The sequence below is a fragment of the Nylanderia fulva genome, unplaced genomic scaffold, assembly GCF_048542155.1.
Source record: "Nylanderia fulva isolate GAGA-0341 unplaced genomic scaffold, ASM4854215v1 Scaffold107, whole genome shotgun sequence".
Taxonomy (NCBI): domain Eukaryota; kingdom Metazoa; phylum Arthropoda; class Insecta; order Hymenoptera; family Formicidae; genus Nylanderia; species Nylanderia fulva.
Genome location: NW_028189269.1, coordinates 141,566 through 166,402, shown reverse-complemented (window position 1 = coordinate 166,402; position 24,837 = coordinate 141,566). Strand labels below are relative to the sequence as shown.

At 29.3% G+C, this 24,837-nt stretch overlaps 6 protein-coding genes across 16 annotated transcripts; 3 read left to right on the top strand and 3 right to left on the bottom strand.

The window, feature by feature from the left end:
• Positions 1 to 9,843: 9,843 nt before the first annotated feature.
• LOC146725040 (uncharacterized) lies at positions 9,844 to 11,837 on the bottom strand. Its single transcript, XM_029314361.2, has 2 exons — positions 11,759 to 11,837; positions 9,844 to 11,646 (listed from the first exon to the last, which is right to left on the bottom strand). Exons 1-2 carry the CDS (start codon positions 11,769 to 11,771, stop codon positions 10,121 to 10,123), a joined length of 1,539 nt encoding a protein of 512 aa, XP_029170194.2. The 5' UTR covers positions 11,772 to 11,837; the 3' UTR covers positions 9,844 to 10,120.
• Positions 11,827 to 13,917, bottom strand: LOC114939918 (uncharacterized). The gene is made up of 4 exons (XM_029314363.2): positions 13,299 to 13,917; positions 12,677 to 13,093; positions 12,116 to 12,307; positions 11,827 to 11,915 (listed from the first exon to the last, which is right to left on the bottom strand). The coding sequence occupies exons 1-4, from the start codon at positions 13,416 to 13,418 to the stop codon at positions 11,898 to 11,900; spliced, it is 747 nt and encodes a 248-aa protein (XP_029170196.1). The 5' UTR covers positions 13,419 to 13,917; the 3' UTR covers positions 11,827 to 11,897.
• LOC114939924 (uncharacterized) lies at positions 13,918 to 15,775 on the top strand. Of its 6 annotated transcripts, none has more exons than XM_085485243.1 (6): positions 13,918 to 13,979; positions 14,124 to 14,558; positions 14,938 to 15,074; positions 15,170 to 15,256; positions 15,335 to 15,479; positions 15,570 to 15,775. In XM_085485243.1, exons 2-6 carry the CDS (start codon positions 14,315 to 14,317, stop codon positions 15,758 to 15,760), a joined length of 804 nt encoding a protein of 267 aa, XP_085341369.1. In that variant the 5' UTR covers positions 13,918 to 13,979; positions 14,124 to 14,314; the 3' UTR covers positions 15,761 to 15,775. The 6 variants fall into 6 exon arrangements, with proteins under 6 accessions (XP_085341369.1, XP_085341376.1, XP_085341370.1 ...); XM_085485250.1 differs by having other exon boundaries at positions 13,926 to 13,979; positions 14,138 to 14,558; XM_085485244.1 differs by having other exon boundaries at positions 13,949 to 13,979; positions 14,118 to 14,558.
• Positions 15,776 to 16,336: 561 nt separating this feature from the next.
• Positions 16,337 to 19,326, bottom strand: LOC114930346 (uncharacterized). 6 transcript variants are annotated; one of them, XM_085485205.1, is made up of 6 exons: positions 18,198 to 19,326; positions 17,619 to 18,059; positions 17,103 to 17,239; positions 16,921 to 17,007; positions 16,698 to 16,842; positions 16,338 to 16,607 (listed from the first exon to the last, which is right to left on the bottom strand). In XM_085485205.1, exons 2-6 carry the CDS (start codon positions 17,860 to 17,862, stop codon positions 16,417 to 16,419), a joined length of 804 nt encoding a protein of 267 aa, XP_085341331.1. In that variant the 5' UTR covers positions 17,863 to 18,059; positions 18,198 to 19,326; the 3' UTR covers positions 16,338 to 16,416. The 6 variants fall into 6 exon arrangements, with proteins under 6 accessions (XP_085341341.1, XP_085341331.1, XP_085341328.1 ...); XM_085485202.1 differs by having other exon boundaries at positions 17,619 to 18,053; XM_085485211.1 differs by having other exon boundaries at positions 17,619 to 18,039.
• LOC114930345 (uncharacterized) lies at positions 18,313 to 20,341 on the top strand. Its single transcript, XM_029302100.2, has 4 exons — positions 18,313 to 18,878; positions 19,084 to 19,500; positions 19,870 to 20,061; positions 20,262 to 20,341. The coding sequence occupies exons 1-4, from the start codon at positions 18,759 to 18,761 to the stop codon at positions 20,277 to 20,279; spliced, it is 747 nt and encodes a 248-aa protein (XP_029157933.2). The 5' UTR covers positions 18,313 to 18,758; the 3' UTR covers positions 20,280 to 20,341.
• A 4-nt stretch (positions 20,342 to 20,345) lies between these two features.
• LOC146725039 (uncharacterized) lies at positions 20,346 to 22,333 on the top strand. Its single transcript, XM_085485191.1, has 2 exons — positions 20,346 to 20,418; positions 20,531 to 22,333. Exons 1-2 carry the CDS (start codon positions 20,406 to 20,408, stop codon positions 22,054 to 22,056), a joined length of 1,539 nt encoding a protein of 512 aa, XP_085341317.1. The 5' UTR covers positions 20,346 to 20,405; the 3' UTR covers positions 22,057 to 22,333.
• Positions 22,334 to 24,837: the final 2,504 nt, after the last annotated feature.

Sequence of the window (24,837 nt, the reverse complement as noted above, 5' to 3'; positions counted from 1 at the left end):
AGACGGTCGCAATATATATACGCACATATGTGCATAATCATATATACAATTTTCAAAAAGTGAGTGCTTATTAGCCTTGCTACGCTACTGCCTTCTACTACGGAAGGCCAGAAAGCATTTTCAGACCGCATCTCGCGTATACCGGCACGGTAGAGGAACAAGGAGAACACGTGATTATCGGTTCTTGTCTCTTTACGGTGCGTCCGCGTGAACAATGCAATGGTGTATGTACGTGTACAGACATGCACCACTACATAAAACCCGAGAATTAGTTTCTCGGCGTTGGCAACACTGAAATCGGAGTTTCGCGTTGTCACCGCACGAGGTCTTCAACATCAATTCGGAGTTTGGCCGGCCGACCTGTCGACCCTTAAAGAAGAAAATAAATATTTTCAATTTCCTGCCAATGTTAAGGCCTGTATGCATAACTTGTTAGCCTTACATTTATAGAAATAAGCCTTAAATCATAAGCAATAAACCAAAATCATAATATAAGAGTTTTAACAAGGCTCTGTAATATAAATATAAATTTAATGTATAAGACGGGCAACAAGAGCCAAATCGCGGATGACAATGCGTTATCCTAACGAAACTAAATAATTTTTCGTTAGAATTAAATACCGGTGCACAAGGCACCAAATTTTTACTTGGACACGGCCAAGATTTTAAATATGAAATAATCTCATATTTTTGAGATTTAATTTCAATACCCCTTTAACCCCCCTACGGAAAATAAATAAATGAATGCAAGAGAAAAATATAGATCCGAAAATTCCCGATTCAGCGATTTTCGGATCTATATTTTTCTCTTGCATTCATTTATTTATTTTCCGTAGGGGGGTTAAAGGGGTTTGAAATTATATCTCAAAAATATGAGATTATTTCATATTTAAAATCTTGGTCGTGTCCAAGTAAAAATTTGGTGCCTTGTGCACCGGTATTTAATTCTAACGAAAAATTATTTAGTTTCGTTAGGATAACGCATTGTCATCCGCGATTTGGCTCTTGTTGCCCGTCTTATACGTCAAAATCATAATATTCGATTTCTATAGATGCGGCCTCAATGTGATAATTTTTCGTTTTTAAGACTAATAGTAAACCAACAAACGATAAAATTAGACCAACAATCATCAACAAACGATTACGCATTGATTAGACCGTTTTTTAATTAAAAATGAGATTTTTCCGGCTAACTTAATGCTAATTTTTTTTTTAATTCAAAAATATATATAAACCAACAAACGTTGCAGTTGGGCCAACAATCACCAACAAACGATTAAAAAAAAATTTTTAAAGTTGAAGTAGACCGGCTAAGTTAATGGAGCCCCTTCCCGTCGTTCATCTACGGACCTTGATCTAATGGAGGGAAAAGTAGTGGCAAAATATGCGCGTCGTGAACCACCGATAAAATTGAAAATATAATGGCTTACAGACAGAAATATCGTGCATGAATGACAAAACGTGCGAGGCAGGTGAATAATGTTCAAAAAGAACAACTCTTTCTTCTTCTTCGTTCATTGTTAAGGGTCGACAGGTCGGCCGGCCAAACTTTGAATTGATGTTGAAGACCTCGCGTGGTGACCTGTGTTTGTACTTACATGGACGCTACTACATATGCGATGTAAGAGAGACAAAGATGGAATGATGCTCTCTTCTTGTCAAGCAGTCAGTATGTTACCACAGAAATTTCCCCTGTTCCTTATGAATCTAGTGAGAATCTTATCGTCCAGATATTTCATAAAATAAGTGACATAACTTCGTGAATTTTTTTTAATATATTCTTTATATAATAAAGCAGTCCTCTAAAAGGCCGGATATTACATTTTCGCTCTTAAAAATTTATAATAAATAAAATACGGACTCGCGGCTAACCCAACCTTACCCGTTCCTAGCTGCGCATTCCCCCAAGTTTATTAAAAATTTTTATTTTTATCTTTTTTTTCATAAAATAGCTCTTTAGAGGACTACAAATGAGCTTACTGATTAAGAATATCTTAAATTTAATAAGATTCATTCAATATTTTGGCTAATATCTGGAAAATAAGAATCTGTAATTCCCGGCCGACCGATAGGCGTCTCCACCATGTCGCCTGTCGACCCTTAATTACAATTATTGTTGAACTTGCGGCACACTGAAAAAGCTGAAACGATCTGAACTTTATTCCCCATTATATTTTCTTGACGCCGAATCTAGAGAAAGTCTAGTGATTTTAATTTGACGCTGGTTTCTAGCGTCCATGAAATTGCACTTTACTCGTCTATATTCTTTGCTATAACAGAGATCGGTCGATACGTTAACGATTTCTAATTGGTTCCCGTCGCTTGGGGCTGTGACGTCCCGTCTATTTTAATTTTTTGCTTTCTGTAGAAATAAGATTATTAATGAGCATTATGTTTTATTATTTGTTCTAACTCGATTATCTTTGTCTTTTTTGTATTAATAGTTAAAATCATCAGATCTGGATTCCTCTGTCTAAGAACCAAGCATCTCTATCTAGTTCTAGCCACGCGACCAACCATGCATCGTACTGTCTAGTGACCCCAGAATAGTACGTAACCAGAGGAATTAGGGTGCCGTCACATGAGGCGTAACTTGCGTCACAGTATAAGTAAGGGTGCCGTCACATGCAGCGTAACTTGCGTAAGCGTAACCTGCGTATTCTAGTAATTTTACACTGCGGCGTAAAATATTACTAGGATACGCAGACTACGCTGTTTTATTACGCCGATTCAAGAAACTGACGGAAGTGTATCGTGGGGCAGAGAGAGTGCATTATTCCATTAAAGTACCTCGTCAGTGATTATTCGCACAAAAAATTTGCAAATAAAAATAAATAAGAATCAAATCAGGGTAAGTTAAAAAGTAGCTTTATATCAAATTTATTTTATAATACATAGTTGTAATGATTCTGTTATATCTGATGTACTGCTCAAGAAATAAAATTATAATCGTGAAATTCCATTTCGATCCTTCACTAGGTTGTCACTGGCGCCTTGTAATAATCTTTGTCTTTCTGTGAATATAGGACGCACCCACATACGACGAACTTCTTTCTTTTGAGATAGTATTTTCCAGATTGCAAACAGTTTTAATAAGTGATTTTTTCTAATTTTCCACTGTTGAACTGTTTGTTTCTTCTTCCATCTCTACCATCGTTTCCAAATAATAAATAATAATAAATCAGAATTCATGTATTCTGATCCCACAATCACCTATTAATATAAAAGATTCGTATTAGAATTTTAACTTTATATATTATTAATTATAACGTAATCAATATAAATATAAATTAGTTTTACCTTTTGTAATGACGAGTCTACCATGGTATCACCGATAATCTTTTTACATAGCCTTAAAAACACACGAGGTGTACTAGTGCAGATATACTACAAATATTACGCTTCACACATGTATCGGTTCCCCATGACGCGAACCTTTTCAGATGCGTAAATTACGAAAACCAATCACAAATTTGTTTTGCATTTCTGTTAGAATGTCTAACAGAAACTCTAATCTGCGATTGGTTAAATTAGTTACGCTTTTTTCACATTTACGTAAAATATGCCCTATATGAATCCGGACTTTCAAAATGGCGTAATTTCTGTTAAAATTACTAGAATACGCAGGTTACGCTTACACAAGTTACGCTGCATGTGACGGCACCCTAAGAACAGTAGTTTCACTCTGGGTGCATTCGTTTATGCAGTGATTAGCGCATCCACTGCGCATCCACTGCGTCTATTATCTGCGAGTCACATGACATCATTTACCGAACGATCACCTGCGTGAATTGACTGCTCAGATTGTAATTGGAGTGCGTAAGTAAAGAAATTTTAAATAAATATGAATTAACTTAGAAATAAATATTTTTTATCGGCTCTCAATATAAACAATATAAATATGATGGTTTCTAAATCGGCCTAAGACCCATAGCACGAAAAATTACAAAAATTAATTATTCGGAACTGTATCTCTTGGTACGAGATTACTAAAGTTCCATATATTAATTAACCTCGAACTTACATATAGAGAAATAGGCGCGAAAAATATAGGTCCGAAAAGTCGCTGAAGCGGGAATCGAACCCGCGTCTTTCACTTTCCGGGCGACTGCTTTTACCACTAATAGCTATTTAGACTTTTCGGACCTATATTTTTTGCGCCTATTTCTCCATATGTGAGTTCGAGGTTAATTAATATGAAACTTTAGTAATCTCGTACCAAGATATACAGTTCCGAATAATTAATTTTCGTAATTTTTCGTGCTATATGGCTTTTAGGCCGATTTAGAAACCATCATATTTATATTGTTTATATTGAGAGCCGATAAAAAATATTTATTTCTGAGTTTATTCACGCCTGGCCTAATCACGGCGTTATTTACTAACATCTACTAAAAAGGCAAATGAAAAATATACGATCGAAAGAGTCTGAATAGCTTAGTGGTAAGAGCAGTCGCCCGGAAAGTGAAAGACGCGGGTTTGATTCCCGCTTCAGCGACTTTTCGGACCTATATATTTCGCGCCTATTTCTCCATATGTAAGTTCGAGGTTAATTAATATATGGAACTTTAGTAATCTCGTACCAAGAAATACAGTTCCGAATAATTAATTTTCGTAATTTTTCGTGCTATGGCTCTTAGGCCAATTTAGAAACCATCATATTTATATTGTTTATATTGAGAGCCAATAAAAAATATTTATTTCTGAGTTAATTCATATTTATTTAAAATTTCTTTACTTACGCACTCCAATTACAATCTGAGCAGTCAATTCACGCAGGTGATCGTTCGGTAAATGATGTCACGTGACTCGCAGATAATAGACGCAGTAGATGCGCAGTGGATGCGCTAATCGCTGCATAAACGAATGCACCCTCTGTGTCGGCACCTTTGATCTTTATGTCCCAACATCCGCCATATTATTAATTGTACGCGGCGCTTTATTTGAATCATCGAAATCAATTGACTATTGTAAAATTACATATATTATATTATTATTATATATCTATATGCAAGTGTTTTTTATTTTAAATTATTTGTAAATTATTGGAAAAAATATCTATAAAAATATTAAAATATATACATATATTCAAAAATAAAAAAATATCTGTATTACATTAATATTATTAAATATTTGTCTATTAATATTATATATATATATATATATATATATATGTATTATAAAATATTTTTATTAATATTTATATATATTTATACATATTTATAATTGTTGCGATATAAATAAAATTATAAAAATGTGTTTAAAAAAATTATAAAATTGTGTTCTGTATATTTAATAATATAAATTAAAAATGAAACATTTTAACATAATAAAAAGAAACATGATTTATCTATTAAAAAATGTTAGTGAATTTTTATCTATTTTTATAAGTACAAATGTGTGTGTGTGTGTGTGTGTGTGTGAATATTATTAATTTCTTTTTAACTTAAACATTAATTTTTTTCAATTAAATATATACAGATATAAAATAAATGTTGAATATTTTTTGATCCATCCACATTAATAAAGATTTTCTCTCGCATTTATTTATTTATTTCGGTAGGGGAGTCAAGGGGTTTTTGAAATGAAATCTCAAGTAAGAGATTATTTCAATTTTCAAAGTCTTGGTTAGTACACCAAGAGTAATACGTGCCTTGTGCACGGTTTGTTTCCATAGCAACATCCGCGTTTGGTTCTTCACGCCTTCTTACAATTTAGATTTATATTAATAAAGATTGTTTACCTGGAAATATTAAATATTACAATAATATAATAAAAATAAATAATATAATAAAAATATAGAATACAGAAAAAATAAAACTGTTTTACAATATATATATATATATATATATATATATATATTTTAATATAGATATTATATAAAAAATTTTCAAGTATAACATTTTTAAAATATTTAAAATTATATCATATTTAACATTTTGTAAAATATTTAACATTTATAACATTTATCCTTTATTATTTATGCTATAGAATATGCTGTATATAGCATTTTATCTGTACTGTACACCAATACAAAATACTACGGAATCACTAATAAAATAGATAATATATTAATTTGATAGCGGAAACAAAACGCAAAAATATTACAAATTATTTACATTATACGCTGCTACCATAGAGATATTATATATAGAGGACGCGAGTCGTATGCTTGCCCGTAAGTGAATGCGATAGAGGAATAGAAAGAGAACGCTGCATAAGGGCCCCTGCTGTCTTTGTTTAATCGCGCATGCGCATGGCACACGTCCCCCTTCTCTCTCTCTCTTTCTTTCTCTGCTCATCTCTATGCTTGCTTCTTCTTTACAAATTATACACTTTTTTGTCATCTTGAAAGTTTGTTATATTAATTTGTTATAAAAACGTAAATCTTCTTCTTATTCTGCTAATACTTGAGCAAAGCAAGCACGAGAGCTATAGCCGAGCCTGCCGAGAGCAAAGAGATGAACAGAGAGAGAAGGGGGACGTGTGCCATGCGCATGCGCGATTAGACAAGGATAGCAGGAGCCCATATGCAGCGTTCTCTTTTTATTTCTCTATCGCGCTCTCGACTCTCTCGCGTCCTCTATATTTAATATCTCTATGATTTCGTTTTTCCCATTGGGACCGCTCGGCCGCTGAAGTTTTATTATAAACGTAAAAAAATAATCTGTTGCAGTTAGATATTTCATGGAAGAGTATATTTTACTCGAAAATATTATGTTTGATTCTTCAAGTAGTTCCTCTTCTTCAAACAGTGATTTATTCTATTTTATGTATTTAATTACAATAATTACATTTAAATATTTTATATAATAACTATACATATATATTTTACTAACTATTTATCTCTTTCATACCTTATAGCAATTTATATCTTTCGTACAAGTAGCACTTTTTGTTTTTCACAATCAATTTCAACGGTCCCAGTGGGAGAAACGAAACGCAGCACTGGGAATTACTGCCAACCTAATTTTTTTTTAATACTGCCAATTTTATTTTTTTCCCCAATCCCAATAAAATGTATTTTTGAACGCACCCTATGTGAGCGGCTAACCCAACCTTATCCGTTCATTGCTGCCCATTTTCTCAAGTTTATTAAATATTTTTATTTTTACTTTTTTTCATAAAATAGCTCTTTAGAAGACTACATATAAGCTTACTGATTAAGAATATCCTAAATTTAATGAGATTCATTTAGTATTTTGGCTAATATCTAAAAATTAAGGATGTGTGACGTCCCGTCTATTTTAATTTTTTCGCTCTTGGTATAATTATTGCGCGCTATTCATATTCTCGTAGAAATAAGACTATTAACAATTATTATATCTTACTAATTGCTCTAATTCGACTATTTTTGTATTAATAGTTAAAACCATCAGATCTGAGGTTCTCCGCCTAGAAACCAAGCACCTCTATCCAGTCCTAACTACGCGACCAATCAGGCATCATCTAGGGACCCCAGAGACAGCACGTAACTAGCGGAACTAACCAGATATTCCCTAGGAACTCTTATTGATACATCTCTATTACAATAATATTCAACAATATAAATAATAAGTATGACAAATATTAATATTATCCGGCACAAGATTTAAGGACTAAGAATATTAATCTACTCCCCCCTCCCCCCAAAGTAAATTACAATGCAACGCGATGTACTAATGAGTACGTTTACACGGCACCCTTAATCGGGTTTAATAACATTTGTAGTTGTAAGACTGGCCAATCACAACCGTTCCATTCTGCAGGGGAATGGCTGTGATTGACCAGTTTTATAACTATAGATGTTATTAAGCCCGATTAAGGGTGTAACCGTACTCCGTGTAAACGTACTCATTAATTCTAAAAACGACCTATTTTTTAATCAGATTTACAGAATCCTACTCACATCAAAATTTATACGATAACTAAAATATGCTAATTCCTTCAGAGTTCATACCTAAACAAAAACATATGATTCTGTAAGTACGATTAAAAAGTTACTCGAGTACACATTTTGAATGTGTAAACCTTTCAATATTGCATTAATGAATTATGGATCCATAAATAATAAATTATAGACCTTTTGATTAACTATAAATATTATATATTATAAATAAAATACTCCATAATTGATTAATTAATATTACTAATGCGCAAAAGACCAAACGAGAGCAATGTATGTACCACTAGACATAAATATTCGTAGAAATCGACTTGGCGAGACGATGACTTGTAATTTGACCTCGGCATAACTCCCTTGCCGCTTTCCTGAACTTTAAGAAAGAAACCAATGCTCTACGCCAAAGATTTAGAAGGCAAAATATTATTATTTTTTTCATTGTAAACTAAACTCTCATTTATTCTAAGCTACAACTCAGACTATCAAAAGCGAGCCCTTGAATCTTTTACAAAATAACGTTGCACGGTTTAAACAATAAAACACAATTATTATCATAATAAATACTTAAAGAATTACAATCTCCACATTGTAAAGGCTATTGGGGCACGCGACTTAAACATTTTAGTACAAATTATAATGACAAATATTAACGTTTTATAAAATAAGCAATTCATGAAATTATTGTAAAGATTTCTATTCGACTATTAAGAATTATAATTATTCTGTGCCAACGAATATCTTCGCTGCTGGACCATCCTCTTCGCCGTTGTACCCCCTCTTCGATGATGCAAGCAGAATTCTTAGAAGAGCGGAACAATAAACCTGTCAAAATCTAAGCATGCCCCGGTTCTCCAAAGGGTATATAAACCGCGGATTTTGCGTTCTGCGAGCACTCCGTGTTAACTTCTAGAATAGAGCATTTCGTATTACTATTTTCCAAAGCCTACACTTAGCCGACTACTGTTAATCAAGTTTTTCGTGTCAACTTGTACTTCGATCTTTTCGTGATTTTTTTATGCTAGTCGATCATTTTAGTTAAACTCATCTGATAGTCTTAATTCTTAAACTCCAATTGTACGATTATAAGTCACAGACTTAGAAATTGTTCATAAAGGAAGGAATAAAGAATTAAAGTAACATAAAATCAGTGCACGTCTGTTTTACCAACTCCATCCTGAGACCGAGGTCCTCCAGGAGAGCTACAGCCCAAGCATATATAGTCACTAAGAATAACAGAGAAGATTTTCATCTCCGTGTGGAATCAAGTGAGAACTAATCTCTTTAACTCTCAGTTTAATTTTATCATTTTCTAATAATACAATAAGAATGAACATACCCCTGTAGATGACCAACCGGAAAAACAAACTCGTCCGTAAGAAAAAGCGTACTCGCTCTTCATTAACTAAGAAATATAGATCTATCGCGAAAACTTTATCAAATTCTAAAGGCCTAGTTTACATCAAGCACTTGATACGCGTATCAAATAGTAAATTACTAGTAAATTGGTTCAGTTATTGGCTGACCAGTTCAAATACACTAATTAATACGCGTATCAAGTGCTTGATGTAAACTAGGTCAAAGAGAGATTATCCGGAGATAAACAATTACCCGAGTCTCAAGGGGAAATCTTATCTTTAACCTTAAACACGGCAGGATATGGACTACGCAAGTCACCAAACCCGTATGAAAAAATATTATAAGGAAACTATAAAGAAAAATACTGGAAAACTACTGAGAGCAATATAGAAAAACTATTTAAACACTATTGAAAAATACGGGAATACTATTGTGTGCGTATTGCAACACTATTAAAAAACTATTGTAAACCTATTCGTGAAGTATAGTGTCATTCCCTGTAGTATTTTCGTCAAGAACTATTGAACAATTGTAACAAAACTATTTATGAATTATTCGAGCAAAATTTAATTATCTATTTCAGTGACAAAGAAATGAGACTGTAATCAGATTTAATATATTTGTATTTCACAAATATTATTACAATGCATGTGTAATAATATAATATAAAACATCTTGAAACATAACAGTATTATCAGTCAATTCTCGATTTATCACAGACAAAATGATAAGTTGTAATACAATTTATGATATTTAAAAAATAAATAGTTCTACTATTTATGTTTACAATACAATATTATTTATATTAAACACATACAAGAATATATAAATTTAAACTTATAAAGAATTTCACACTTATGATTAAAATAATAAAAATATTGATTAATCAATTTCTACAGTATTTACCAAAGGCACAATATATAATTTATCTTCTTTATAAAATATACTACAACACTTTTTATCAAAGTCTGAAGGAAAACAAATAATATCATTATTTGTTTCTCGTGCTATAAATGAAAACATTTTCGTTGATATACCTTTGTGCTTACAAAGTTCTTCGTCTAATATTTGAAATTTTTTACCAAGGACAATATAGTGTGTTGTTTCTAGTATATTAATTAAAATTAGACCTGAAATTAGCATTAATTTTCCATTATGTAATATCACTGTGCTATTGTTTCTTTTAATAAGACGAGAATATTTGTAACTATGATAAAAAGTATTTTTATAAGAAAATCTATAAAATAACTTAACGTTTTCTGTTATTGTTTCTTGTAATAACTGCTCAACCAACAATTTTTGAGACAATGATAAAGTTATATCTGCAGGTTTTCCAAATATTCTCAAGTCATCTCCATATCTTATACATTTTATAATTTTAGTTTCTTTCATAATGTTTTTAAACAATTTTTTTCCTTCTTTACTACAATTAGGCTTACTAAAGATTTCTGAATTTTTTTTTATATATCTTATTCTGGAATAAATTTTACAAATTTGTGATGGCACGTATTGACTTCCATGAAACATTTTTGCTATTATACCATTAAAATGCTCAAATGGAAATGCTGACCATGCCCATACAGCACCGTATTTTCTTACATAGTCTGGCATATGTAGCATCATATGTACATTATATTTCATGTTTTCTTTTCCATAAAGTAACTCGATATTTAAAACAAATTGATGAAGTGCTTTTTCCGCTTTATCAAACTCATTGTCTGTAAATTTTGTTTTGGAAAATATATAAATGCTATATACAAACAGTAACCAATGTTTAACATATTTCCGTGGCATTATATCAATCAAGCAAATGAGCGAATAATATAATAAAAAAGATTTCCATTCGTTTGCCTTCCATTTTTTATTTTTTATGGATTGTGGCGTTCTTGTAATTTCACATGGAGGCCGTATAGCCAATAATTTATTATTAAATTCACTCACTCTTAAACCTAAATACCAATCTTTATTACTATTAGCTGAGTCAAACCACAATGTTCCAAATAATTTTGTGACACCTAATAAAACTGAATGCATATATTCTGGTGGAAAAGAATGAATAATATGAAAAGTAGATAAAAACATTACTATTGAAGGTCCTTTAACACCTTTTATTGGTCTTCCTTCATTAATAGCTTTCTCAACGTATTTATAATGCTGCTTCATCCTTCGCATTGCTTTTTTATCACCAGAATATATACGTATCTGACCTCTTCTGATTGAAATTTGTTCCCCTTTATGGAGACAATAGGAACATCCATATATACCATTAAATTGTTTTATGTTTTGAATAAGTGGTCTAGCTACTGTATCTACACTTGCGAGAAGTGCATAAACTTTTATGTGTATAGGTTCTTTGTGTTCAAGTGTGGCACACCAAAACCCGTTGGTTTGTAATTCCAAAAGTTCATCTATGAATGGACGCAAGAACAAATCCATTGGTGGTTTTTTCTTATAAAACCATAATCCACAAAGCAAAATATTTTCTCTTCTAAGTCGGTATGGTAATTCATTTATACATACTTGAATGGGCCATATATTGTACATGGATGAATTAAATATTTCTACACCATCTGTATTCCATTGAATAGTAATATCGTTGTCACATATAACATTTTGTTCTTTTAAATGACGATAAAGTGTTCCATCTACGATATCACTTTCAATGGGACAAGTTTTTCTACATTGTGTAAATAATTTAGAATTTAATAATTCAATCAACTGCGGTTTTAATGGAAAATGATAAAAAAAATTAAAATTTTTTTGTAATTGGATTTGTTCGTAACGTTCTTTACAATTATTACATTCAATAATAATATCATGATGAAATGTCAATATAGTAAAACACGTTGGACAAAAATAATATTTACAAGAAATCACCTTTGGAAAGAACTGTAGAAAATGATACTTTGAGTGATGCACTTTAAATGGCAAATGGCAATCAATAATTTGAAGTAAAGCTTGCAATCCGGTGTCAGTCAATTTGTTTTTAACTGCCAAACTCATTAGTAATAATTGGCTTTCCTCTTTACTTAAATCACATCCTTCATATATGGGAAATTCAATGTGTTTCTGCAAGAAAATAATATATGCTTATGTATATACATAGTCTATTTTTATATACATATATATAAGTATATGTATATATATATATGTATATACATATATACATGGTATCCGCTAATAATCATATTTTTGATTCTATACAGGTAGAAGGTATCAAACTGAACAAATAAAATTTAAAAATTTTTACAATAATCGATGAATTAAAAAACTTGCCATAAATATAACATAGTTAAGTTCTGATTTTATATACCACATGTATTGAAAAAAGGAATACTTTTTAAAGAAAAGAATGTTTTTTAAAAAATGTTCATTTTTCTCACTTTTGCACACATCTGATATGTAAAATTTGAACTTTGCTTTGTATTGTAAAATTACCTGCAAATGTTTTTGATATTCTTGATTTTCATTTTCTTCATTATCAGAATTATTATTTTCATAAATCTCTCCATTATCGCTATAAAAATTAATTTCATTATTGTCATTTTCATTGTTAGAAGTATAACAATCATTTCCATCTTCAAAAAAATTATCAGAATAATATTCATCTTCATCTTTAAAAGAATAATCATGTTCATCTTCATCTTCAGATAAGTAATAGTGTTCATTTCCATCTTCAGCTAAATAATCCTGTTCATCTCTGTCTTCTTCAGATTCACTACTTTTATTTTCATTGTTACATTCAGTATTGTGAATCATGTTTACTTCTTCAAAAGATTCTTGGAAAGAATGCTCTTCAATTGTCATATCACTTTGTTCACACGAATTAATTTCTTCATTAAGGTACATTTCCATCTACAAATTATATATAAATATGTACAAATGTGAAAAGTGAAAAATTTCTCAGCGATTCCATCAATCACGCCTTGATTTCCACAATGAAAATATTCACTTTTCACGTTTTCACTCTAAACCAAGTTTTTACTTATCTTACATGATCGATATCCTGATGTTTAGATCACTTTATATAAAGCAAATAGAAAAAGAAAAATATGACTACCTGTGTCGCTATTTTCTGTTCTTTTGCTCTTACTACGCGAGAATATTTTGTTGTTGTGGGAATTTCTTCAGAGTCGTCTGTTAGATATCTTTTATAAGGTCCTCTTTTTCCTTTTGCCATTATTTATAAATACATAGACGTTCCTTTCTATTTTTTGTGTGCAATAGTTCCTCAACTTGTTGCTTAATATTTCAGCAAAATATGTATGTTCCGTATATTATCACTCGTTTACTTTATTTTACATTTGTGTAAACACCGACCAAAATTTCACAATCTATTGTAATGTATACGATACTCTTTCTCAAAAATACGAACAACTTAATCTCCATTCGAGCGATGCATTAAACCAATGTCGTAAAAAATAAGATGGCTACAATATTTCTGCCCGCTGCCTACTGCCCGCTATCAGAGCATGTGGAGGGGGTACGCAACAAAGAAGAAGTTGAATCAGATACCGTTAAACCGCACATGCGTACACATATGTATATCTCCTCCTATAGGTGCGTTCCGTTTCACGCATATGCGCGCATTTATCTATAATATACGTCACATGTACTATAGAAAATGCGCGCATATGCGTAAAACGGAACGCACCTTATGTCTATGTCTGACAGCGGACAGTGTCAGCTATTATTTTAGCGCGTTTTATTTGGGCGCCATTCAATCTCAAGCAAGATCTAGGTATCGATTCTGTAATTTCTTCTAAAGTAAAAATGTGAAAAGTGAAAAATTTCCGCCAATCACAAATTGAATTTAAAATGAAATCGATATGCGATTGGTGGAAATTTTTCACTTTTCACGTTTTCACTTTAGAAAAAGTTACAGAATCGATACCCTAGTGCGTCACTCATATTCCTGAGGAAGAGCGTATCACACGCATTGTTAACGATTTTTTGAATCAGTGTTATACATAAATATAAGAGGAAGTGTGAACGAGAGCGACAATAATACACCATCAAACTGACAAATTTAGCCATAACAATAAGCAAGAGGCAAAGCCAAGTTGAGAAAAGGAAATGGATAATAACAAATGTCTTTTGTTGGAATTTGTTAACGAAGATAAAAAAATTGCTGTCGGTTATCAAGATTGGTTGCAAGATAAAATAAGTGGAGAAAAAAAATACTTAGATATAATCGAAAAGAAAAGTGAAGTAAAAATAAAATGGCCTAATTGTGACATTGCACCAGCGTTGATAATGAAAAAAAGAGTGAAAACATGTGAATGGAAGACAGTTGTAGCAAGGATACTTTCTTTTGGTGGTATGTATATACATATATAACTAATATACATATACAGTGCTGGACAAATTAAATCATACACTTTACAATAAATTGAATTTGTTAGTGTAACTGTTTTTTAACAAGCAAATGGATTATTAGGTACAGAAAAATCAAAGCATTTCAAAGTATTTAAATAAAGGAAATATGAAATAACAAAATTGTTTTTAATTTTTATTGTAAAAAAATTATTCAATATTGTTAAAAAAATAGTTACACTTACAAATTCAATTTATTATAAAGTGTATGATTTATTTTGTCCAGCACTGTATATAACAAGATATTTTTAAAATCAATTATAATTTATACTTATAGCATTATAGCTTTATAGCATTATACTATTTTTATTTCAAAATTTAAGAATGGACCAAAATGTGCCAACAACGAGACAATTTGGAAATATATGGAATTTTAGAAGCAACTAAAGAGGAAAGAAAATCAATGTGTAAGAAACAATGGAGCGATGATGAAGAGCCAGAGGATAGTCAGAGAAAAAAGGTTGTTACGTTCACTAAATTTTATAAATTCTTTTCTTATTATTTATATTACTTGTGTTCTTAATATATATAAATCTTTATTTTCTCTAAAAATAGAAATACAAAAAAAAAGAGATGAACATTGAAACCAAATCTTCAAAATTATGGAAAGAATTGAAAACACGTAAAACACAAGTATCTATAGTAAATTTTCTTTATATTTATATTTGAAAAAAGTAATATAATATTCCAACATTAATTTTGAATTTTTTTTTAATGTAGATAGAGTCCGAACAATCTTCAGATGATGACAGCTCTTCAAAAATGTCGCAACATTTTATACAAGAGAACAAAACTTTGAAAAAAGAAAATAATGACTTAAAAAACGAAAATGTGGCACTACGTATTTCACTTGCTTGTATAGAAAGTATGTATCTTATTTGAAATTATATATTATTTTACATACTACATAAGCAAAAATATGTTACAAAGAACTAATTTTATATTTAATTTTTAGATTTGCCGAAAATAAACAATTTGGTGGAAACCATACTTCTTAAAACAGAAAAAATACATGATAAAATAGATTTAATTACGGATTCCAACGGAAACAATTTGATGGAAAATGACATACTTCTCACAACAGAAAAAATATACAAAAATGATTTATTTGCGAAGGTAAAAATATATATATTAAAATATCTTTAAAAAAATCTATCATTAATTTTTTTTATACAATTAAAAATTTCGTATATTTTATTTTGTTCAACGGAATCAATTTTATATGTAACGAAATATTTTTCTAATTTATTATTATTTATAAGAAATTATTAATAAGTTTAAATAAAGATTTAATTTGTATTAATATTAAAATATATAATAATATTTAATATTATTAATAATTATTAATATTAAATTTTATTATAAATTAAAAAAATGTATATAATACTCAGAAATAAATATTTTTATCGGCTCTAGATATAAACATGATGTGTTCTAAATCGGCCTAAGAGCCAAAGCACGAAAAATTAATTAATTAATTAATTTTTCGTGCTTTGGCTCTTAGGCCGATTTAGAACACATCATGTTTATATCTAGAGCCGATAAAAATATTTATTTCTGGGTATTATATACATTTTTTTAATTTATAATAAAATTTAATATTAATAATTATTAATAATATTAAATATTATTATATATTTTAATATTAATACAAATTAAATTTTTATTTAAACTTATTAATAATTTCTTATAAATAATAATAAATTAGAAAAATATTTCGTTACATATAAAATTGATTCCATTGAACAAAATAAAATATACGAAATTTTTAATTGTATAAAAAAAATTAATGATAGATTTTTTTAAAGATATTTTAATATATATATTTTTACCTTCGCAAATAAATCATTTTTGTATATTTTTTCTGTTGTGAGAAGTATGTCATTTTCCATCAAATTGTTTCCGTTGGAATCCGTAATTAAATCTATTTTATCATGTATTTTTTCTGTTTTAAGAAGTATGGTTTCCACCAAATTGTTTATTTTCGGCAAATCTAAAAATTAAATATAAAATTAGTTCTTTGTAACATATTTTTGCTTATGTAGTATGTAAAATAATATATAATTTCAAATAAGATACATACTTTCTATACAAGCAAGTGAAATACGTAGTGCCACATTTTCGTTTTTTAAGTCATTATTTTCTTTTTTCAAAGTTTTGTTCTCTTGTATAAAATGTTGCGACATTTTTGAAGAGCTGTCATCATCTGAAGATTGTTCGGACTCTATCTACATTAAAAAAAAATTCAAAATTAATGTTGGAATATTATATTACTTTTTTCAAATATAAATATAAAGAAAATTTACTATAGATACTTGTGTTTTACGTGTTTTCAATTCTTTCCATAATTTTGAAGATTTGGTTTCAATGTTCATCTCTTTTTTTTTGTATTTCTATTTTTAGAGAAAATAAAGATTTATATATATTAAGAACACAAGTAATATAAATAATAAGAAAAGAATTTATAAAATTTAGTGAACGTAACAACCTTTTTTCTCTGACTATCCTCTGGCTCTTCATCATCGCTCCATTGTTTCTTACACATTGATTTTCTTTCCTCTTTAGTTGCTTCTAAAATTCCATATATTTCCAAATTGTCTCGTTGTTGGCACATTTTGGTCCATTCTTAAATTTTGAAATAAAAATAGTATAATGCTATAAAGCTATAATGCTATAAGTATAAATTATAATTGATTTTAAAAATATCTTGTTATATACAGTGCTGGACAAAATAAATCATACACTTTATAATAAATTGAATTTGTAAGTGTAACTATTTTTTTAACAATATTGAATAATTTTTTTACAATAAAAATTAAAAACAATTTTGTTATTTCATATTTCCTTTATTTAAATACTTTGAAATGCTTTGATTTTTCTGTACCTAATAATCCATTTGCTTGTTAAAAAACAGTTACACTAACAAATTCAATTTATTGTAAAGTGTATGATTTAATTTGTCCAGCACTGTATATGTATATTAGTTATATATGTATATACATACCACCAAAAGAAAGTATCCTTGCTACAACTGTCTTCCATTCACATGTTTTCACTCTTTTTTTCATTATCAACGCTGGTGCAATGTCACAATTAGGCCATTTTATTTTTACTTCACTTTTCTTTTCGATTATATCTAAGTATTTTTTTTCTCCACTTATTTTATCTTGCAACCAATCTTGATAACCGACAGCAATTTTTTTATCTTCGTTAACAAATTCCAACAAAAGACATTTGTTATTATCCATTTCCTTTTCTCAACTTGGCTTTGCCTCTTGCTTATTGTTATGGCTAAATTTGTCAGTTTGATGGTGTATTATTGTCGCTCTCGTTCACACTTCCTCTTATATTTATGTATAACACTGATTCAAAAAATCGTTAACAATGCGTGTGATACGCTCTTCCTCAGGAATATGAGTGACGCACTAGGGTATCGATTCTGTAACTTTTTCTAAAGTGAAAACGTGAAAAGTGAAAAATTTCCACCAATCGCATATCGATTTCATTTTAAATTCAATTTGTGATTGGCGGAAATTTTTCACTTTTCACATTTTTACTTTAGAAGAAATTACAGAATCGATACCTAGATCTTGCTTGAGATTGAATGGCGCCCAAATAAAACGCGCTAAAATAATAACTGACACTGTCCGCTGTCAGACATAGACATAAGGTGCGTTCCGTTTTACGCATATGCGCGCATTTTCTATAGTACATGTGACGTATATTATAGATAAATGCGCGCATATGCGTGAAACGGAACGCACCTATAGGAGGAGATATACATATGTGTACGCATGTGCGGTTTAACGGTATCTGATTCAACTTCTTCTTTGTTGCGTACCCCCTCCACATGCTCTGATAGCGGGCAGTAGGCAGCGGGCAGAAATATTGTAGCCATCTTATTTTTTACGACATTGGTTTAATGCATCGCTCGAATGGAGATTAAGTTGTTCGTATTTTTGAGAAAGAGTATCGTATACATTACAATAGATTGTGAAATTTTGGTCGGTGTTTACACAAATGTAAAATAAAGTAAACGAGTGATAATATACGGAACATACATATTTTGCTGAAATATTAAGCAACAAGTTGAGGAACTATTGCACACAAAAAATAGAAAGGAACGTCTATGTATTTATAAATAATGGCAAAAGGAAAAAGAGGACCTTATAAAAGATATCTAACAGACGACTCTGAAGAAATTCCCACAACAACAAAATATTCTCGCGTAGTAAGAGCAAAAGAACAGAAAATAGCGACACAGGTAGTCATATTTTTCTTTTTCTATTTGCTTTATATAAAGTGATCTAAACATCAGGATATCGATCATGTAAGATAAGTAAAAACTTGGTTTAGAGTGAAAACGTGAAAAGTGAATATTTTCATTGTGGAAATCAAGGCGTGATTGATGGAATCGCTGAGAAATTTTTCACTTTTCACATTTGTACATATTTATATATAATTTGTAGATGGAAATGTACCTTAATGAAGAAATTAATTCGTGTGAACAAAGTGATATGACAATTGAAGAGCATTCTTTCCAAGAATCTTTTGAAGAAGTAAACATGATTCACAATACTGAATGTAACAATGAAAATAAAAGTAGTGAATCTGAAGAAGACAGAGATGAACAGGATTATTTAGCTGAAGATGGAAATGAACACTATTACTTATCTGAAGATGAAGATGAACATGATTATTCTTTTAAAGATGAAGATGAATATTATTCTGATAATTTTTTTGAAGATGGAAATGATTGTTATACTTCTAACAATGAAAATGACAATAATGAAATTAATTTTTATAGCGATAATGGAGAGATTTATGAAAATAATAATTCTGATAATGAAGAAAATGAAAATCAAGAATATCAAAAACATTTGCAGGTAATTTTACAATACAAAGCAAAGTTCAAATTTTACATATCAGATGTGTGCAAAAGTGAGAAAAATGAACATTTTTTAAAAAACATTCTTTTCTTTAAAAAGTATTCCTTTTTTCAATACATGTGGTATATAAAATCAGAACTTAACTATGTTATATTTATGGCAAGTTTTTTAATTCATCGATTATTGTAAAAATTTTTAAATTTTATTTGTTCAGTTTGATACCTTCTACCTGTATAGAATCAAAAATATGATTATTAGCGGATACCATGTATATATGTATATACATATATATATATACATATACTTATATATATGTATATAAAAATAGACTATGTATATACATAAGCATATATTATTTTCTTGCAGAAACACATTGAATTTCCCATATATGAAGGATGTGATTTAAGTAAAGAGGAAAGCCAATTATTACTAATGAGTTTGGCAGTTAAAAACAAATTGACTGACACCGGATTGCAAGCTTTACTTCAAATTATTGATTGCCATTTGCCATTTAAAGTGCATCACTCAAAGTATCATTTTCTACAGTTCTTTCCAAAGGTGATTTCTTGTAAATATTATTTTTGTCCAACGTGTTTTACTATATTGACATTTCATCATGATATTATTATTGAATGTAATAATTGTAAAGAACGTTACGAACAAATCCAATTACAAAAAAATTTTAATTTTTTTTATCATTTTCCATTAAAACCGCAGTTGATTGAATTATTAAATTCTAAATTATTTACACAATGTAGAAAAACTTGTCCCATTGAAAGTGATATCGTAGATGGAACACTTTATCGTCATTTAAAAGAACAAAATGTTATATGTGACAACGATATTACTATTCAATGGAATACAGATGGTGTAGAAATATTTAATTCATCCATGTACAATATATGGCCCATTCAAGTATGTATAAATGAATTACCATACCGACTTAGAAGAGAAAATATTTTGCTTTGTGGATTATGGTTTTATAAGAAAAAACCACCAATGGATTTGTTCTTGCGTCCATTCATAGATGAACTTTTGGAATTACAAACCAACGGGTTTTGGTGTGCCACACTTGAACACAAAGAACCTATACACATAAAAGTTTATGCACTTCTCGCAAGTGTAGATACAGTAGCTAGACCACTTATTCAAAACATAAAACAATTTAATGGTATATATGGATGTTCCTATTGTCTCCATAAAGGGGAACAAATTTCAATCAGAAGAGGTCAGATACGTATATATTCTGGTGATAAAAAAGCAATGCGAAGGATGAAGCAGCATTATAAATACGTTGAGAAAGCTATTAATGAAGGAAGACCAATAAAAGGTGTTAAAGGACCTTCAATAGTAATGTTTTTATCTACTTTTCATATTATTCATTCTTTTCCACCAGAATATATGCATTCAGTTTTATTAGGTGTCACAAAATTATTTGGAACATTGTGGTTTGACTCAGCTAATAGTAATAAAGATTGGTATTTAGGTTTAAGAGTGAGTGAATTTAATAATAAATTATTGGCTATACGGCCTCCATGTGAAATTACAAGAACGCCACAATCCATAAAAAATAAAAAATGGAAGGCAAACGAATGGAAATCTTTTTTATTATATTATTCGCTCATTTGCTTGATTGATATAATGCCACGGAAATATGTTAAACATTGGTTACTGTTTGTATATAGCATTTATATATTTTCCAAAACAAAATTTACAGACAATGAGTTTGATAAAGCGGAAAAAGCACTTCATCAATTTGTTTTAAATATCGAGTTACTTTATGGAAAAGAAAACATGAAATATAATGTACATATGATGCTACATATGCCAGACTATGTAAGAAAATACGGTGCTGTATGGGCATGGTCAGCATTTCCATTTGAGCATTTTAATGGTATAATAGCAAAAATGTTTCATGGAAGTCAATACGTGCCATCACAAATTTGTAAAATTTATTCCAGAATAAGATATATAAAAAAAAATTCAGAAATCTTTAGTAAGCCTAATTGTAGTAAAGAAGGAAAAAAATTGTTTAAAAACATTATGAAAGAAACTAAAATTATAAAATGTATAAGATATGGAGATGACTTGAGAATATTTGGAAAACCTGCAGATATAACTTTATCATTGTCTCAAAAATTGTTGGTTGAGCAGTTATTACAAGAAACAATAACAGAAAACGTTAAGTTATTTTATAGATTTTCTTATAAAAATACTTTTTATCATAGTTACAAATATTCTCGTCTTATTAAAAGAAACAATAGCACAGTGATATTACATAATGGAAAATTAATGCTAATTTCAGGTCTAATTTTAATTAATATACTAGAAACAACACACTATATTGTCCTTGGTAAAAAATTTCAAATATTAGACGAAGAACTTTGTAAGCACAAAGGTATATCAACGAAAATGTTTTCATTTATAGCACGAGAAACAAATAATGATATTATTTGTTTTCCTTCAGACTTTGATAAAAAGTGTTGTAGTATATTTTATAAAGAAGATAAATTATATATTGTGCCTTTGGTAAATACTGTAGAAATTGATTAATCAATATTTTTATTATTTTAATCATAAGTGTGAAATTCTTTATAAGTTTAAATTTATATATTCTTGTATGTGTTTAATATAAATAATATTGTATTGTAAACATAAATAGTAGAACTATTTATTTTTTAAATATCATAAATTGTATTACAACTTATCATTTTGTCTGTGATAAATCGAGAATTGACTGATAATACTGTTATGTTTCAAGATGTTTTATATTATATTATTACACATGCATTGTAATAATATTTGTGAAATACAAATATATTAAATCTGATTACAGTCTCATTTCTTTGTCACTGAAATAGATAATTAAATTTTGCTCGAATAATTCATAAATAGTTTTGTTACAATTGTTCAATAGTTCTTGACGAAAATACTACAGGGAATGACACTATACTTCACGAATAGGTTTACAATAGTTTTTTAATAGTGTTGCAATACGCACACAATAGTATTCCCGTATTTTTCAATAGTGTTTAAATAGTTTTTCTATATTGCTCTCAGTAGTTTTCCAGTATTTTTCTTTATAGTTTCCTTATAATATTTTTTCATACGGGAAGGAATGGGCTAAGGTAATCTTTATTATATCATAGAATATTTATAAATATATAACAATTTATAACTAATAAATAATAGACATAGATTTTTGAAGTATTATAAAATTATGACAAAAATTTTAAAAATGAAAGAAATAATAATAGACTTGTTTGTTCTATATATATAAGATAAAAATAAATCAATAATTGCACTAATTGTCGACTTATTATTAATTTTTTATATAAATAATTTTAAATAAAAACGTAGATATTTGAGAATCGCCAGACAGAATTTAAAAAAAAGGTAAGAATCTTCTCTCGACCGTACTGGCAAATATTATTTATTCAATCACAACGTTTCGACCCTTCTTTGAGTCCTTATCAAGTGATCTAGATATACACATAGACAGAGATTAATACAATAAAAAACAAAATTACTTCACTAACAATATTACAAAATGATAAAAAGATGCGAAACATACTTGTAAAAATAAAAATAAAATTATAATTTTAAAATGTCAAGAACAAACATAGTGTCGGTTTGACAACACGTCAAGACTCTTAGACGAGTTACTGGAGACTAAACGACCTTTATTATTTTGTCGTAGATATTACTTAGATTGTCGGTATCCTTTTGCAAATTAATAGCGTTATTATTTTTCTTAATAAAAAACATTTTAGCGATTTCTCTTTTTCTTACGTGTTTTTCACTATGCAAAATAACAGACGAAGTCCAGTCAAAATCGTGATCGAATTCAATTTTATGTTTGCTGATAACTGATAAATTACTCGAATGCATTTTGATGTTGCTGAAATGTTCTTTTACACGTGTACATAGATGTCTCTTTGTTTGTCCGATGTATGACACGTTGCAATCATTACAATTAATTTTGTAAACTACTTCAGTCTTTTTATTTGTAGGCAGTCTATCCTTGCCGAGTGTAATTAAATGATTCGGTTTTTTAGGAACATTATGAACAACATTAAATCCGATATTTTTTAAAATTCGATCGATATCGTCTAAGCTATTAACATAAGGTAGTGAAATGAAACTTACTAATTCAATTTGTGGTACATAATACCTCCATCTATTTAGCAAATTTTATATTTACCTATTAACAGTTATACCAATCGCTTGGGAATCGTTTGGGCACATTTAGGAATAGATTCTCATAGTTTAGGAAATAATAATTTATTTATTATTAATTAAAATAGATTGAGCATATAGTTAGCAGACAATAATTCGAAAAACATTTCTTTTTTTTTAATTAACGTAAAGTTATTTGGGAAACACGTCTGTAATAGTTTTAACGTTTGGGAAATAATTGCTCTTTTTTGTCAATATATTAACATTTAATCAATATATTGTCATATTGATTCTTATACGAGAAGTATATTTTAATTGATTTCATAACTTCTATGAAACCATCTTATATAAAACTAATTTGTGTGCATCTTTTATTATTCTTAATTATCCTTATAAAATATTTCTTGGCTGCTAATCTATTCCTAAATATGTAATCGTAATTTTCATTTAGTTTGTAACATTTCTATTACAAGAAATAGTAATTATTTGCATAAACTATCTGCCAATACTTTAAGAAAATTGGGCTTGTGTGAAGACCATTTCCCTGCCACGTCATTTACAAATGAAACAAAAGTACGATTAATACGAGATGCTGTACCAGTCGCATATAACAGCGCTGGCTCATTTGAAAACAAACACAATATTAAAGTAGAAGGAATGCAAATTCAAATGCAATGTTCAAATGATGAAAACATAGTATTAGACGAACAAATGCCTCTACATGAACAAAATTGAAGTGGAAGAAATGCAAAGACGTACTACAACACTACTTCCATCTAATAATAAAAATATTATTAAAAGAGTGTACTCTACGGACATACAAACCTGCAATTTTAAATTTCGAAATGTCTGCGGAAGAAGAAGACGTATATAGCTTATCAAAAACTGAACACATTGCTTTAAAATCTATAGTTCTTTAAATCCTAGTGCTTTAAATAAATTTAATATATATATATATATATATATATTTAAAAAATTAACAAATCTGTTTATTGTAAATGTAAAATAAAGTTTTTATATGTAAGGGTGCCATTACATGAAACACGGAAACGCGGAAACGCGGAAACGCGGAAGAGAATTTAACTAGAAAAGTAACTATTCCGCGTTTCCGCGAATTGAGTCGTTTTTTTCCGCACATTTGAGCGGAATTCGCGG